At 40.8% G+C, this 13,309-nt stretch overlaps 3 protein-coding genes across 4 annotated transcripts; 2 read left to right on the top strand and 1 right to left on the bottom strand.

Annotated features, from left to right (window-relative positions):
- Positions 1 to 387: 387 nt before the first annotated feature.
- Positions 388 to 4,656, top strand: ccdc77 (coiled-coil domain containing 77). 2 transcript variants are annotated; one of them, XM_051380751.1, is made up of 12 exons: positions 388 to 482; positions 1,201 to 1,249; positions 1,651 to 1,837; positions 1,932 to 2,074; positions 2,318 to 2,414; positions 2,569 to 2,665; positions 2,770 to 2,861; positions 3,000 to 3,148; positions 3,282 to 3,543; positions 3,744 to 3,869; positions 4,004 to 4,156; positions 4,338 to 4,656. In XM_051380751.1, the coding sequence occupies exons 2-12, from the start codon at positions 1,215 to 1,217 to the stop codon at positions 4,482 to 4,484; spliced, it is 1,488 nt and encodes a 495-aa protein (XP_051236711.1). In that variant the 5' UTR covers positions 388 to 482; positions 1,201 to 1,214; the 3' UTR covers positions 4,485 to 4,656. The 2 variants fall into 2 exon arrangements, with proteins under 2 accessions (XP_051236711.1, XP_051236712.1); XM_051380752.1 differs by having other exon boundaries at positions 397 to 482; positions 2,773 to 2,861.
- A 725-nt stretch (positions 4,657 to 5,381) lies between these two features.
- Positions 5,382 to 9,933, top strand: hdhd5 (haloacid dehalogenase like hydrolase domain containing 5). The gene is made up of 8 exons (XM_051382216.1): positions 5,382 to 5,782; positions 6,149 to 6,364; positions 6,460 to 6,572; positions 7,053 to 7,146; positions 7,231 to 7,264; positions 7,361 to 7,535; positions 7,614 to 7,802; positions 8,358 to 9,933. Exons 1-8 carry the CDS (start codon positions 5,672 to 5,674, stop codon positions 8,779 to 8,781), a joined length of 1,356 nt encoding a protein of 451 aa, XP_051238176.1. The 5' UTR covers positions 5,382 to 5,671; the 3' UTR covers positions 8,782 to 9,933.
- A 12-nt stretch (positions 9,934 to 9,945) lies between these two features.
- LOC127353170 (ras-related protein Rab-19) lies at positions 9,946 to 13,246 on the bottom strand. The gene is made up of 5 exons (XM_051382217.1): positions 13,137 to 13,246; positions 12,568 to 12,665; positions 11,794 to 11,982; positions 11,213 to 11,396; positions 9,946 to 10,517 (listed from the first exon to the last, which is right to left on the bottom strand). Exons 2-5 carry the CDS (start codon positions 12,616 to 12,618, stop codon positions 10,243 to 10,245), a joined length of 699 nt encoding a protein of 232 aa, XP_051238177.1. The 5' UTR covers positions 12,619 to 12,665; positions 13,137 to 13,246; the 3' UTR covers positions 9,946 to 10,242.
- Between the last annotated feature and the right edge of the window lie 63 nt (positions 13,247 to 13,309).

Below are 13,309 nucleotides of genomic sequence, written 5' to 3'. Positions count from 1 at the left end.
CGTAGTGTTGCATTAAAGCATCCGGTTAAGACTGTCACAATAAGACAATTAGGAGAAAAGGATAAAGGTGGTTTTGATAATCTTAAAGTCGAAAAATTACCCCCCCAAAAAAAAAAAAAAACATAGCCTATCTGTTAACCTTAAGTCATTTTTTTTTTTGTATTTTGTGTTTTAAATGTAGGCTTTTATTTTGAAGGGATAGTGACCTCCTCGACTTCATTATCAAGGTTGACTTTTACTTTGTAAAAACAAAAACAAAACAACTTTAATCCAAAACAATCCTAACAGCTCTGCTTTCACCCGAACCGCCACATTTCTGACATTACAAATTATATTTAAATTAAATATTACAGCGTCACATCCGGCCGCTAGTCGGCGGAACAACGTTAACTTCGCTCCCCACGAAGAAGACGACGAGGCGCGTAAACATCCGGGGTTTAAAAGCTGGATAGCAACGAACAACCGAGCAACGCCGAAGATCTGTAAGTTTAACATAAAAATGTATTTAAATATCAGCTAAAAATGCCAGAGAACAAAGATTACTTATTAAACTTTGTTGTTGAGCTTTTATTTTCGCTATTTTAAGATTCACAGTAAAGTTATTTATAATGAAAAAAGGACAAATGTTTGCTTTGCTACGGGAAAGGACTTAACTCTTAATTTTACAATTACAGTCTGTCCGACTGACACTTGTTGTCTTTTAGTATTAATCATTAAAAATGTGAATACTTCCAAGAATAGTGAGCTGTGGTCTTTTAAACGTCCCGTATACTGTGGATAATTAATTAAACATTTATATTTTATACCCCTAACTCTCCAGTACAGACCTTATAACACAGCTCCTAACACCCCAGCCTAAAAGTTGTTTAAATGATTATATTATATTCGTTTATTCACCGATTTTATATCATATAGTTGAGTAAAAAGTGTAGAAATAAATAAAATAGTTTTTCCCTGTAACTTACTGTTACATGGAAGACTACACATCATTGATTTGTTTACATTTTTACTAAGATTAAATAGACAATTCCCTAAAACAACAACTATAAAGTAAACAATATAAACATTTAAATTGTATTGCACTTTTCAGTATTCTGTATTAACATGTATATCCTGTGAATAGTCGACTACTTCTGACCCCCCTTACTCAATTTTCAAGCTTGCCTCTCTTATAACATTTTTCTCCACTTTTGTTTTCAGTGTTTTGTGCCGGGATGGGATCTCCAACAAAAGATGCAACACCGCACCGGTAAGATCATACAGTCAACACGCAGGAGGACAGATATCTTTTTTTGGTCTCTCTGCACGATACATGTTGCTGTAGCACTGAGAGTGTACATTGTTATCAGGATGTAAAGCTTTAAACTTTAATCTCCCTGAATGTCAGTCTGGTCCCCCACTGTTACGGTCTTATCAAGTCTTATCCTACATGGATTTGGTCTTACACCCTAAGCACTTGGCTAATCTGTCTTTTAAATTTCTTGCTGTTATTAAGGTTTTCTGCAGGCGTGTGCTGTACATATACATAATATGTTATCATGTTGAAAGATACCACAGGGTTTATTACTCAAATGTGAAATGTGTGTGTAATAGGTAGGCAGAAGTGTCGCCCTCCATTTTGCCCTTTAAAGTCTTTTTTTTTAACTACAGAACCAACATCCGTACCCCCGGTCGAGAACCTGACTCCCCACTTCCCCCCATCCATGAGCGGCTGGCGTACTTGCGCCCCTCCAGGGAGCTACTGGAGTTCTACAGACAGAAGATCGCCCAGTTTGACGGAGAACATGAGGAGCTGCTGCAGATGCTGGAGAAATACAAAGGCCTCAGCGATGACCAGGTGAGACACAGCTAGAAGCCGTGTGGGACTTTTCCAGTATGCAAGAGTATATTTGTTTAAACTTGTCTTCTTTCTGTCGCGGATATCCTCCTAGCATAAGCTACAGTGGGAGGTGCGACAGCGTGACGGAGAGATTGCGGAGCTGCAAAACGCTCTGAGTGACATGCAGGTCTACCTTTTCCAAGAGAGAGAACAATCTCTGCGACTTTATGCAGAAAATGACCGATTAAAGATCAGGTGGGTGCACAGTTGATGGTGAAACCATACCATACCTGATAAGACCTGTCCACAAGACTGTGTGTGCATGTACAGACTGTTCTTGATTGATGATGCCAGAGGTCTAATCAGTCTGAGTAAAGGAAAATACCTGTGTGATTGTACAGGGCATTCAATATCTCCTCTTTTAGTATTTTATTGGCATTACTCTTCCAAGCACTTTTGTACATAAAATAATTTAACCAACTATTCACTGTTGTACAGAGAGTTGGAGGACAGGAAGAAGATCCAGCACCTTCTTGCCCTGGTGGGTCCCGATGCAGGAGAGATCACATATATGCACCGGGAACCTCCGCACAAGGTACACACGTTTATTTCATCGTAGACTTTTCTCACAACGAACATTTTGACATGTCAGATACACATGACTTACAGTTCTAATTGCTGCTTAAGGTGTCTCCACAAAAGAGTTTAACATAAAGGTTTGCATGTATATGTTATATATTATATTTCAGGTCACTATCACACAGAGGAGCGCCGAGTCCAGATTGGAAAATCAGGAAAATCTCAATCTCAGGCCAACAAAGTTAAGACCTGCTGCGACCAGAAAAGGTTTGACTTTTTTATTTTTGCAAAAGCCTTTTCTAACTGTAATAATATTTAAATGTTGTCTGCCATTGTGTGTGCCATTTTTGATTTCATGTCTGTTTTTTAAGCAGAGAGTAGCAGGAGAACAAAATCAGCAGATGGGGTAAATGGAGAGAGCCTGGAACAATACAAGAGTGATAACCAGACATTGTTACTACAGGTAGGTCTAGGCGTCCACTTTCTGAATGCAGGAAATGGAATTTATGTGCACTTCTCTCCCATTACCACCATATTCATTTTTAATACTGGAACATATAATGAAGGACTGAAAGTTTTCTTTTCTGGTTCATGTTTCCAGGTGGAGGCTCTGCAGGCTCAGCTGGAGGAACAAACCCGTCTGGCAAAAGAGCAGGTCGAGTCTCTCCTGGAGGATCGACGGATTAAAACAGAGGAGGCAAAGGCACAGCAGCACAGAGATGAGGAACGAATCACAGCTCTGACTGACAAGTGGGTCTCCATTTTCATTTGTTCACTGCTTCTGTATGACCTACAGCTGAGACATGCTTTTTAAACACCCCTTTCATTTTGCTCACTTGTAAAAGATAGATCTATCTTTATATATTATAATGTTATACCTCAGGCTCCAGCGAACCCAGAACCTGCTGCATGAGAGCACCAGGGATTTCTTACAGCTAAAGTTTGAGTCACGGGCTCATGAAAAGAGCTGGATGGTGGAGAAGGACCGGCTGCTGAGGGAGCTGGACTCCTGTCACAACCGTCTGAGGAAGACTGGGTCTACCGGTGCCGAGCTGGGCCAAGCATGGCAGCCCAGCAGCAGCACAGCCCTGCTTCTCCCGCGGCCTCAGCCAGAGTCACAACAGACTCGCAAGGAGGAGTTAAAGGTAAAATTGATTTCGTTTAATTATTTGATCATTATTAAATTAGAATATCTATATATTTTAATTTGAATTAATATTTCTGCTAAAGTATCTGTTGTTTGAAATAATGTAAATATTGATAACCTTTTTTCTTTTAATATAAGAGTGTCAACGGTCTTTTTACTTTTATAATTTACCTTATTTAAATGAATATATTTCATCAGGCAATGCAGGAGGAACTGAAGCAATCCCACCGTCTGGCTGAGATGTACAGGGAGCAGTGTATTACTCTGGAGACAGAACTGGCCCAAATCCGAGAGGAAGGCGATGTGGGCAGGGAAATATTTAAGGTACCTTGGTTGGACTGAAGGTCATATCTGTAAAGTTTTCATACACACCTCTGGTTGATTGTTACATATTCTACGGTGATCCCCAAGCGTCTTGTAACTGATATTTTCGACTCTTCCAATCTAAATGCGTGCAGGACCGGTCGGATAAAATGGCCAAGCGTCTTCAGATGATGACTCAGCGTTACGAGGCGCTGGAGAAGAGGAGAGCCATGGAGGTGGAGGGCTTCAAGACGGACCTGAAGCACCTCAGACAGAAATTTAAAGATGTAGAAAAACAACTCCTGAAGGTAAAATCGTGTCCTGAGAATTATTTTAAACAGTTTTGATCATAAACAAAAGATTTTTAACCTTATTGAAAGAAAACAATGACGTAAAATAATTTCACAGTTGTCGCCTTGCATACTGCTGATATCATAGTTCAGTACATTTAAACAGTTTAACCTGATGTATATGTATCCACTGCTTCAGGCTACTCTGAATATTGGGCCTAACCAGGACATGGCCATTCTGCATGAGGTACGTCAGACCAACGCCAGGACGAAGAAGGTTCAGGGTGAGCTGATGGCGCTGAAGGCTAAAATCTATGGACTTGAAAACGAGCTGCGATTTAGCTGAAGAATTCACTGTGATGTCTTGTGTCTGCCTATAGAGGATGATCTATGTGAAGTCTATGTCATGTATGGTTGTGCCACTGTGTTTATTACTGAAACTTAGAATCAATGTTATTTCCATTTTGTACTACTGGACTAATAAAGATGCTTTGCTGCAATGGTTTTAAATTAAAGAACACCCACCGTTATTTATAGAATGAATTCTGCAGGCAGCAATAAGCTTTTTCACAGCAGAAATGTTTGATTTGTCATCGTAGGAGAAGCCACAAGGGTAACTAATAACACGAAGGCCTCAGTTGTGTTCAGCTGTCCCAGTAAGACATGACAGTGAGTCAGCATGCAAGACCCTAAAACTGAAGCAAAATGCTAAATTCAGCCAAAAAATGGTTGTTTGTAGAGTTTTCTTTATAGAAATATTTTTTTTTATTTAATTAATTTTTTTATTTATTTGTATTTGTTTTTTGTCTCTTGAGTGTAGTATTTTGTATTTTTTTTACATTTTACAGTTTATATTATCCTCGTTTGTGTGTATGTGTGTGTGTGTATTCTCTCTATTATTATTTAATTTTACCCCAAAAAGAGGGGGAAAGGATAAGACTTAATTTACCCCACACTGGGGCAGTTTGCTAGTTACTCAAGAAACAACACAACACAAAAAGATTGATAAATAATAAAATACATACAAGAGAAGATGTAATAGAAATATAAAATAAGAGCTACTACAAAAGAAAGTATGAAATTATGTTTTTTTTTTATTTTTTATAATGTTTCAAATATTTAAGTTACAACTTCCAAGCAAACGATTAGTGATTGATCGATTCAGTTTCATTTCTACAGAAATAACTCCGCCCACTGTTTCCGGAGGATAATGTGACGTACTAGTCTCGCGTTTGCGGCTCTGCGCATGCCCAGTGATTGTCGTTAGAGATTGCGGCTGTGTTTACTGAATGATGGCAGCTACACTAACACTGACAGCATGAGGAGAGAGCCCGGAGTTGAGTATTGACTCTCACTGTTTGAGATACCATGACCCACTTCTTCGGTCGTCACATTTTTCTAAGTGTGCAAGTTTACTGTTCGCTCTTCTAAAGCTAGCTCGGCTCAGTGTTTGTTTATTTTATTTTATTTTATTTTTTTTATCACCGTTTGTTGTTTACCCGCCGGCTTTTTTACACACAAGTGCCCGGAGAAATGCAGAGAATAAGGGCTTTGAAAGCCGGTTGGCAGCTGCTGAGATCCAGCTGCGAGGGAGCTGCAAAACAAGTAAACAACTCGCCTTTGGCCTCTCGAAATTATAGCCATGTAAGTAGATGCTTCATTCAAACTTTATTTAAATTAACACCGAGGTGAATTAAGACAAAGTTAAGATGTCCTTTTCGTCTTTTAACAACTGGCTGATGCGCTTGTTTCACATTTCAAAAGTTAAAAGGGGAAATATCTAGAAAGAAACCCAGTGAACACCATGCTGAAGCCAATCTCAGCACACACACACACACACACATTTACAACCACAGTTAATACTATCTTATTCATTCAGTTCACTCATCTGTGAGTTATCTACTCCAATAAAAGTGTGGTGTGTAATTTATATATATATATATTGTGGGAACAAAGTCTCTGCGAGTTAATGAACAACCCTATGTTTTCATACTGCACATGCCACCACAGCTCCCTCCTAAGGGCCCGAACACCTTTGGCCTCCTCTTTGACATCGATGGGGTGCTGGTGCGGGGCAGGACGCTGATCCCTGCAGCCAAGCAGATCTTCAGGAACCTGGTGGACGGCAATGGGAAATACAAGGTGCCCGTGGTGTTTGTCACCAATGCCGGGAACAGCTTGAGGCAGACCAAAGCTGAGCATCTGTCTCATCTGCTGGAGGTGGAGGTAAAACTGAACATTTAACACCTTTCAAACTATTTGATGTCAGAGTTTTTCCTCCTCTTATATCGGCATTTATCTGTGCACTCCCTTTGTCTCAGGTGTCCCCAGACCAGGTGATGCTGTCCCACAGTCCTTTGCGAATGTTCACCCAGTTCCACAAGATGCGAGTTCTGGTGTCGGGACAGGGTCCGGTGGAGGAGGTCGCTCACAAGTATCCTGTCTTAAATCTGAGACTTTGGTTTCTGCCCTCCCTTCTGGATGTTGACCTTTTTAAAAGTGTGCATGTCCTGTTTATTCAGTGTATTTTTGTCAATGTCCCACTTTGTTATCAGTATTTAATCTTTGAACCCTTTGTTCCCCTTTGCTGCCTGACTGTCTCAGCGAGGCCCTTTCACAGATGTCTTGCTTTTTTTTATTTCGTCATGAGGGATTTGAGGGTGTTTTGTCTTTTTCTCATGTGTGGTTTGTCATTAATCCAAGTGAATATGTGGATATTTGAAGCCTTGGACTTTAATCTCTTACTTTCTTTCCTCCACAAGTCTCTAAATAACTAAACTAGTGGTTAATACCTCCTAATATATAAAGAAGTATAGTAATTTGCAAGCAGGTAGTATCTGGGATCTTCTGTTTGATCTTAAGTGTGTTCTAACTCTTGCTCACCTGTGTTTGACTTTAACCTACCAAACTTCAGCCTGGGCTTTCAGGATGTTGTTACTATAGATATGCTCAGAGAGGCGTATCCTCTCCTAGATGTCGTAGATCACAACAGAAGGCCCAAAGACAGTGTAAGTTGTATTAATACTGAAGCCACTTTATGTTTACTTACAGATTAATTAGACATCTTATCAATTGTGTATAATGTCTTACAGATTCCACCCTCCAAAGGCTTACGTCCAATAGATGGTATGTTTCCACATACATACATACATACATACATAAAATGAACACATCTATGACCGTCTTTATAGTATTTCCTTCTTCACCTGTTTGCTCCAACAGCTGTCATCTTATTTGGCGAGCCGATCAGATGGGAGACCAACCTCCAGCTCATCGTTGACGTGCTCCTGACCAATGGGAACCCAGACAATGCCTGGAGTTCGATGCAGTACCCTCACATCCCGGTCATGGCCTGTAACATGGACCTGCTGTGGATGGCCGAGGCGAAGAATCCCAGGTGCGGTATGCGTGTGTCACACATTAGAGAGATATTATTAAACGCAGTGTTATTGTACTAAATGTTCCTGTCTCGTAGGTTTGGACACGGTATGTTCCTGGTGTGCTTGGAGAGCTTGTACAAGAAGGTCACAGGCTACGAGCTGAAGTACGAGGCTCTGATTGGTAAACCCAGCGTGGTGACTTATAACTACGCTGAGCTGCTGATTAGACAACAGGCGGAGAAACTTGGCTGGACCTCACCTGTGAAGACACTGTATGCTATTGGGTGAGTGACTCAGTCATCTCTTGACTTTAGACCCACATTTGACACTTAAAGGTCCAGTGTGTAACATTTAGGAGGATCTGTTGGCAGAAATGTAACATAATATTCATAGGTATGTTTTCATTTGTGTATAATCATCTGAAAATAAGAATCGTTATGGTTTTGTTACCTTAGAAGTTTTTATCTACAGAGGGAGTTTTTCTACGGAGGCCTACATGTTGAATTGCCATGTTTCTACAGATAGGGCCTTTTGCATTTTTTGTGAGTTTCTCGGCCACTGTAGTTTCTTCTTTGAACTTGGTTTAGTCAAGGGGGGGTTTATTTGATTGCAATCTGCAATCTCACCACCAGATGTCACTAAATCCTACTCACTGGTCCTTTAAGCGCCCTCATGACAGTTGCCTTTGATTTTGATTTTATTTATACAAATAAAATGCCATGAAATCACCATCAATCAACCATCAATCCTGGAGGAACTGTTTAATAATCATGCTGTTAATCATTCTATCTAACACAAAAGCTTTTGCCATGTGTTGTCACTCCATCTCCTTTTTTTAGTGACAACCCCATGGCTGACATATACGGCGCCAACCTCTACAACCGCTACCTCCAGGCCTCCCGCCGTACCAAGGCCCAGATGCAGGCTAAGAGTGGCGGAGGAGGTGCAGATCCCTTGGCGGAAACGATTGATGACGACCTGAAAATGACATCAGCTGAACTAGGCGGAGCGTCAAGCGTGTTCGGGGAAGAGGAGGACCTCCCTGAGGGGTGCAGATCCATCCTGGTGTGCACAGGAGTGTACAGCAGGGACCAGCAGGAGCTGCCCTCAGACACATCGCACACTGTCACCGAGCAGCAAATCTTCCACGGTCACAGGGACTTCCGCTTTGACCCCAGCCTCACGCAGCCGTCCTTCGAGGTGCAGGATGTAAAGGATGCAGTGGAGATGGTGTTTCAGCAGGAAGGCTGGCCTCTGGACTAGGATGAGTGTCACCTTATCTCACAGCCGTCCAGTAAAGAGCTCTAACATCCTTTAACTGGTAGTAGTAGACGTTTTATGGGTTTTGTTTTGTTTTTTTCTAATCGATACCCCCTGATTATCACAGGGGAGACGTAGCTGTTACTGTGGCTAAGTCTTAGAGCTTTTAAGTGCCATGCAATAAGCTGCAAAAAGCAACAATATGAAGTTTAACGCTAAGTATAGGAAAGTTACACACATTTCAAGTCGGTCATACGTCGTAGTTTTTTAACTCGATAGTGTGTTACTGTTTGTGATGGCTCAACTAATGTATGTATATATATATATATGTACGTATATATATAGTCAAGGACTCGATTACATCAAGTTGGCTGTGTGTCCTTTCTTGTCTTGGCTGTCACTTTTTTTTAAGAAGAACTCGAGTCTATCTGTTGAGTTACATGCATTTTTACTACACTCTACACTTTTATAAAATATCTGTTCAAGTTCATGGATGAGAGTTCAAACATAGTTACACTTTCAGCCAGATAATGTCATCTGTGGCGTGACAAACAACGTATTGTCCAGATACAGATGGATTTTATGCTTTGCACAACACTCTACATAAGTGGGTCATCTTTCCTTTCCAAAATATACACCCTCCCCAGCAGGTCTTAACTAGACCAGTTCTGCTGTTTGTTTTTACTGCTATCATATTTCAGCTTGATTTGTTCTTAAGCCAGGGTGAATGCATAATCACTAATGCTGATGAGATTAAGTTGTCAGGTTTCAGTTTAGTACCTCATGAGTTTTTGATTTTAGCCTTTAATTCAGAGTATGGTCATTTTATTTTAGTGCTATTTTGTGAAATTATCAGAATTATACAAAGTACCACAGAATTGAAAAAGGTGCTATTTTTTTGCAACGTGGTTTTAGTTATAAAAATCTTATGAATGGGTCATGTGGATGTCTGTATTCGAGGATTTCTGTGGGAGAAAAAATTAAGTACAGTTGCAGCACCAGTAAAAATGCCATAACGTGCTGATTATATTTGTAACTGACAGGTATAATGTCATACGCAGGTGTCTAATTGAAGATTAAAACTATGGAACTCTGACAATGTACCGTGAAAGCCATACTGTATGAAAGAACAATTAAAAAGGATGAAAGACACAAGCAGACGTGTGGTTCGTAATGCTGGAGTCATTATCACATTCAACAGCAGTTAACCTCACAATAATATATAGAAATACATTTTACAAGCAACCGCCATTTAAAACCTACGTTACTGATACTACTAACTGTATAAATATTAAAAGTCAAACCATATACAAAACATACATCCGCACACACACAATGCCACATACTCTATGTAGTTCCCCATAAAACAAAGCTTCTGTAAATAGCCTTTCTTCCTAGAGAAACTTTTCAATCACACGTCAGGTTGCCACCACCGGTTTTCAAACAAGCCTTAAACAGCACCACTCAGCACCCACACTTCTTATCTGAAGACAGGGTGCCATGGACTGGGTGAGAGCTGTTATTCAACATGAACTGAAGCGAGTCTTGAGGGGCCTCGTCTGTGATGGTCATGCCGTTGCGTGCCAGCAGCTCCCGGGCCATGAGGATGAAGGCTGCGTCCACGTTTTGGGCCTCCTTGGCTGAGGTTTCCAGAGCAGCCAGCACGCCATTGTTTTCTGCCAGAGTGCACGCATCCTCGAACAACACCTGCCTCTGAGCGTGGAGGTCTGACTTATTACCTGCAGTGACGAACAGAACAGGAAGTGTTGTCAGTCAGTTAGAGCTAAATTCTGAGCACCTGGCAGTTAACACTATCAAAGGAGCAAATCACCAAAGTGCTGCCATTAAAAATACTTTTTATTATCAGTATCTGACATTATTTTGTCTGTAAAATGTCAGAAAATTGTGGAAAAATGCCACAATGTCACAAGTTGCCAGAGCTCAATATTCATAATCCTTGTTTCCTTCGACTAGCAGTACAAACCCTAAAGTATTCCATTTACTATTATATATGACAAAGAAAAGCATGAAATCCTCACATTCAAAGAGCTAGAAACCAGATAACACATCAGCATTTCTGTTTGAAAAATTACATAAATTACTAACCTTATTTAAAATACATTTTCTAACAGAGAAATGCAGCAAAACTTCACTCTGGAGAAGCTGGAACCATTGGAGTTATTGGTTAATGAAATACTTAAACAGTTAATAGATTACCAAAAGATTATTTAGACTATTAGTTTCGACTCAAAAAAAATATCCACATAAAAATAAACAAGGCAGAGTGTGACAGGACACATTTCAGTCAATCTGTGAAAACTAGTAGAGAAGTTAAACCACTATGTGCCCTTGCTTGTTATAGCTACAACTGCAGTGTAGGAGCTTGTTTTGTCGTTTGCTGACATAAAACCAACTTATTTTTCATTCTGCTTACCAATGAGGATGAGCACCACGCTGGCAGCTCCATACTGCTCCACCTCCCTGATCCAGTGGGGAACAGATTCGAATGTGGTGCGGCGTGTGATGTCATACGCCACCATGGCCCCATGGGCACTGCGGTAGTAGCTCTGAGTTATGGTGCGAAAGCGCTCCTGTCCCGCCGTGTCCCACACCTGCATCTGCAAGTCAATACCATACTATTACGAGCTACTCGTGCATGCTGACGTTCTTTTTGAGCAATGCTCGTGTGTACACAACCAAAGACTAATCAGCACAACGAGACATCCAAGCAGTCAACAAATCAACACACCCAGAAAGCTAACACACAGATGGAATAATTTGCCACTCCTCTTTCTCTCAAGGAACAAAAACATTTATTAACTGAAACAGGCAAAGGGATTATTTACTTTAAGACGACAGTGAAAACATAGACACGTCTCCAATGTTCATTTATTATATTACCCATAATAAAATCAAATGGTCCCTAATGTGGCAATGATTGTTATGAGGATGAATAAAGGAACAATCTTACACATGATGAAATAAGAGTAAAAAAAAAAGAACAGGGTCACCTACCTTCACCTTCTTGCCATCGATTTCCAAGGTACGAACAGTAAAGTCGACCCCGATGGTGTTTTGCTGCTTCTCCATGAATATGCCAGACTTGAAGCTCTGGACCACACAGGTCTTCCCCACATCTGAGTCCCCAACCAGGATGATTTTAAAAAGAAAGTCGAAGGAGTCCTCAATCTCCGGGCCTGCAGACTGCATGGTGAAGGGAGGAATATTTACACAAAAACACACACTGAGGCTGAAACTCTATATCCAAGACCTCTGTGCCCTCTATGCAAAAGAACTGGTTCCTTCCAAGTTGTGTAAATAATAACTGAGACTATTTACAGAAACAGCAGTCACAACCTTGTCAAAAAAAAGGGGCAAATCATGTTTACACCAGCTGTAGTGCACCCGTGCGATTCCAGCTGAGTGTGTGTGATCCAGAGATAAAGTTGTCCCAGTCAGAAGGTTAAAAATTCTCTTTTAAATCCAGTTTTTATTCTAACAGCTCATGTCTTCTGCCATTTTTCACCTAATTCACAGACTCAACTCAGCAACCAACAGAAATCAACTCTAAAATCAACATAATGATCCCATTGCAGAGTAAAAGTAAGGATCCAAAAGTTATGTTTCTTCATCCTGTACTTCCTTCCATGTCTGTGTTACACTATCGGCCACATTCTTCAAAGTCTTTAAACACAACTGCAGTTCTGCCCTTTAGACTGTCACTCTCTGTGCCCTCTACACCTCTCCCCACTCACTTTCATTCTGGGCTAATGAAGACACGCCTCCTACCTGTCTTGGTAGGTGTGATCTCCAACTGCCAGCCCACCTGCACCACTGCATCTTGGGATATGGATTTTCTCTTCAGGCTCTGTAATAGGACACAATACCTGGAAGGGGGCAGAAATAACACATAGTTCATTACCAAAAGTACTGACTCAAGCACGATCATTTAGATGTGATAAGATTACACATACTGAGCTCTATTTGGTTTTATAACTAACTGGTGAAAGAGCTGGAGGCTGACTTTGAACAGAACCATGTTTCTTTATATAGACAGCTCTGGCTAACAAGGCTCAGTGTGCAAATACCCCTGAGCAAACAGCTTAAACGACTCCTGCGATTTAACTACTCGACAGAATGTAAACACTTCACATCTTTGTCTTAATAGCAGTTCTTTGGACCCTGAATGGGTTTTTTTTTTTGCCCATTTACAAATGCCTTTCATTATTAGCCCCCCTCCCTCACTGACTACTGTCAACTAACACATTCCAGAGCAGACAACAGACACGACAGACAGACTGAAAGGATGTAGTTAAAGACGGGTTAATCTAACAAAGTGTAATTGAAATATATTTTACCTCAGGCTGCATACACAGTGAGATGTTAACACAGAATGAACACACTGCTCTGAATCTGAATCAGTCTCTCTCTCTCCCTCTCTCCACCCCCTCACTCGTTTCTGTCGTCATCTCAGCCCACAGAAGAACAAGGCACAGCTGGACGCAGAACAATGTGTGAGTGTGAGGGGCAC

Source organism: Dicentrarchus labrax, unplaced genomic scaffold, assembly GCF_905237075.1.
Source record: "Dicentrarchus labrax unplaced genomic scaffold, dlabrax2021, whole genome shotgun sequence".
NCBI classification, from domain to species: domain Eukaryota; kingdom Metazoa; phylum Chordata; class Actinopteri; family Moronidae; genus Dicentrarchus; species Dicentrarchus labrax.
This window is presented reverse-complemented; position numbering and strand designations above follow the sequence as displayed.

Excerpts from the sequence above, each read along its gene's own strand:
- LOC127353170 (XM_051382217.1), bottom strand. The coding sequence starts at position 12,618 with ATGCAGTGGTGCAGGTGGGCTGGCAGTTGGAGATCACACCTACCAAGA. Across the intron at positions 11,983-12,567 it reads GATCACACCTACCAAGACAG|TCTGCAGGCCCGGAGATTGA; the intron begins GTAGGAGGCGTG and ends TTCACCATGCAG. Across the intron at positions 11,397-11,793 it reads TCGATGGCAAGAAGGTGAAG|ATGCAGGTGTGGGACACGGC; the intron begins GTAGGTGACCCT and ends ATTGACTTGCAG.
- hdhd5 (XM_051382216.1), top strand. The coding sequence starts at position 5,672 with ATGCAGAGAATAAGGGCTTTGAAAGCCGGTTGGCAGCTGCTGAGATCC. Across the intron at positions 7,265-7,360 it reads AGGCTTACGTCCAATAGATG|CTGTCATCTTATTTGGCGAG; the intron begins GTATGTTTCCAC and ends TTGCTCCAACAG. Across the intron at positions 7,536-7,613 it reads GCCGAGGCGAAGAATCCCAG|GTTTGGACACGGTATGTTCC; the intron begins GTGCGGTATGCG and ends CCTGTCTCGTAG.
- ccdc77 (XM_051380751.1), top strand. The coding sequence starts at position 1,215 with ATGGGATCTCCAACAAAAGATGCAACACCGCACCG. Across the intron at positions 1,838-1,931 it reads AAGGCCTCAGCGATGACCAG|CATAAGCTACAGTGGGAGGT; the intron begins GTGAGACACAGC and ends ATATCCTCCTAG. Across the intron at positions 2,862-2,999 it reads ACCAGACATTGTTACTACAG|GTGGAGGCTCTGCAGGCTCA; the intron begins GTAGGTCTAGGC and ends TCATGTTTCCAG.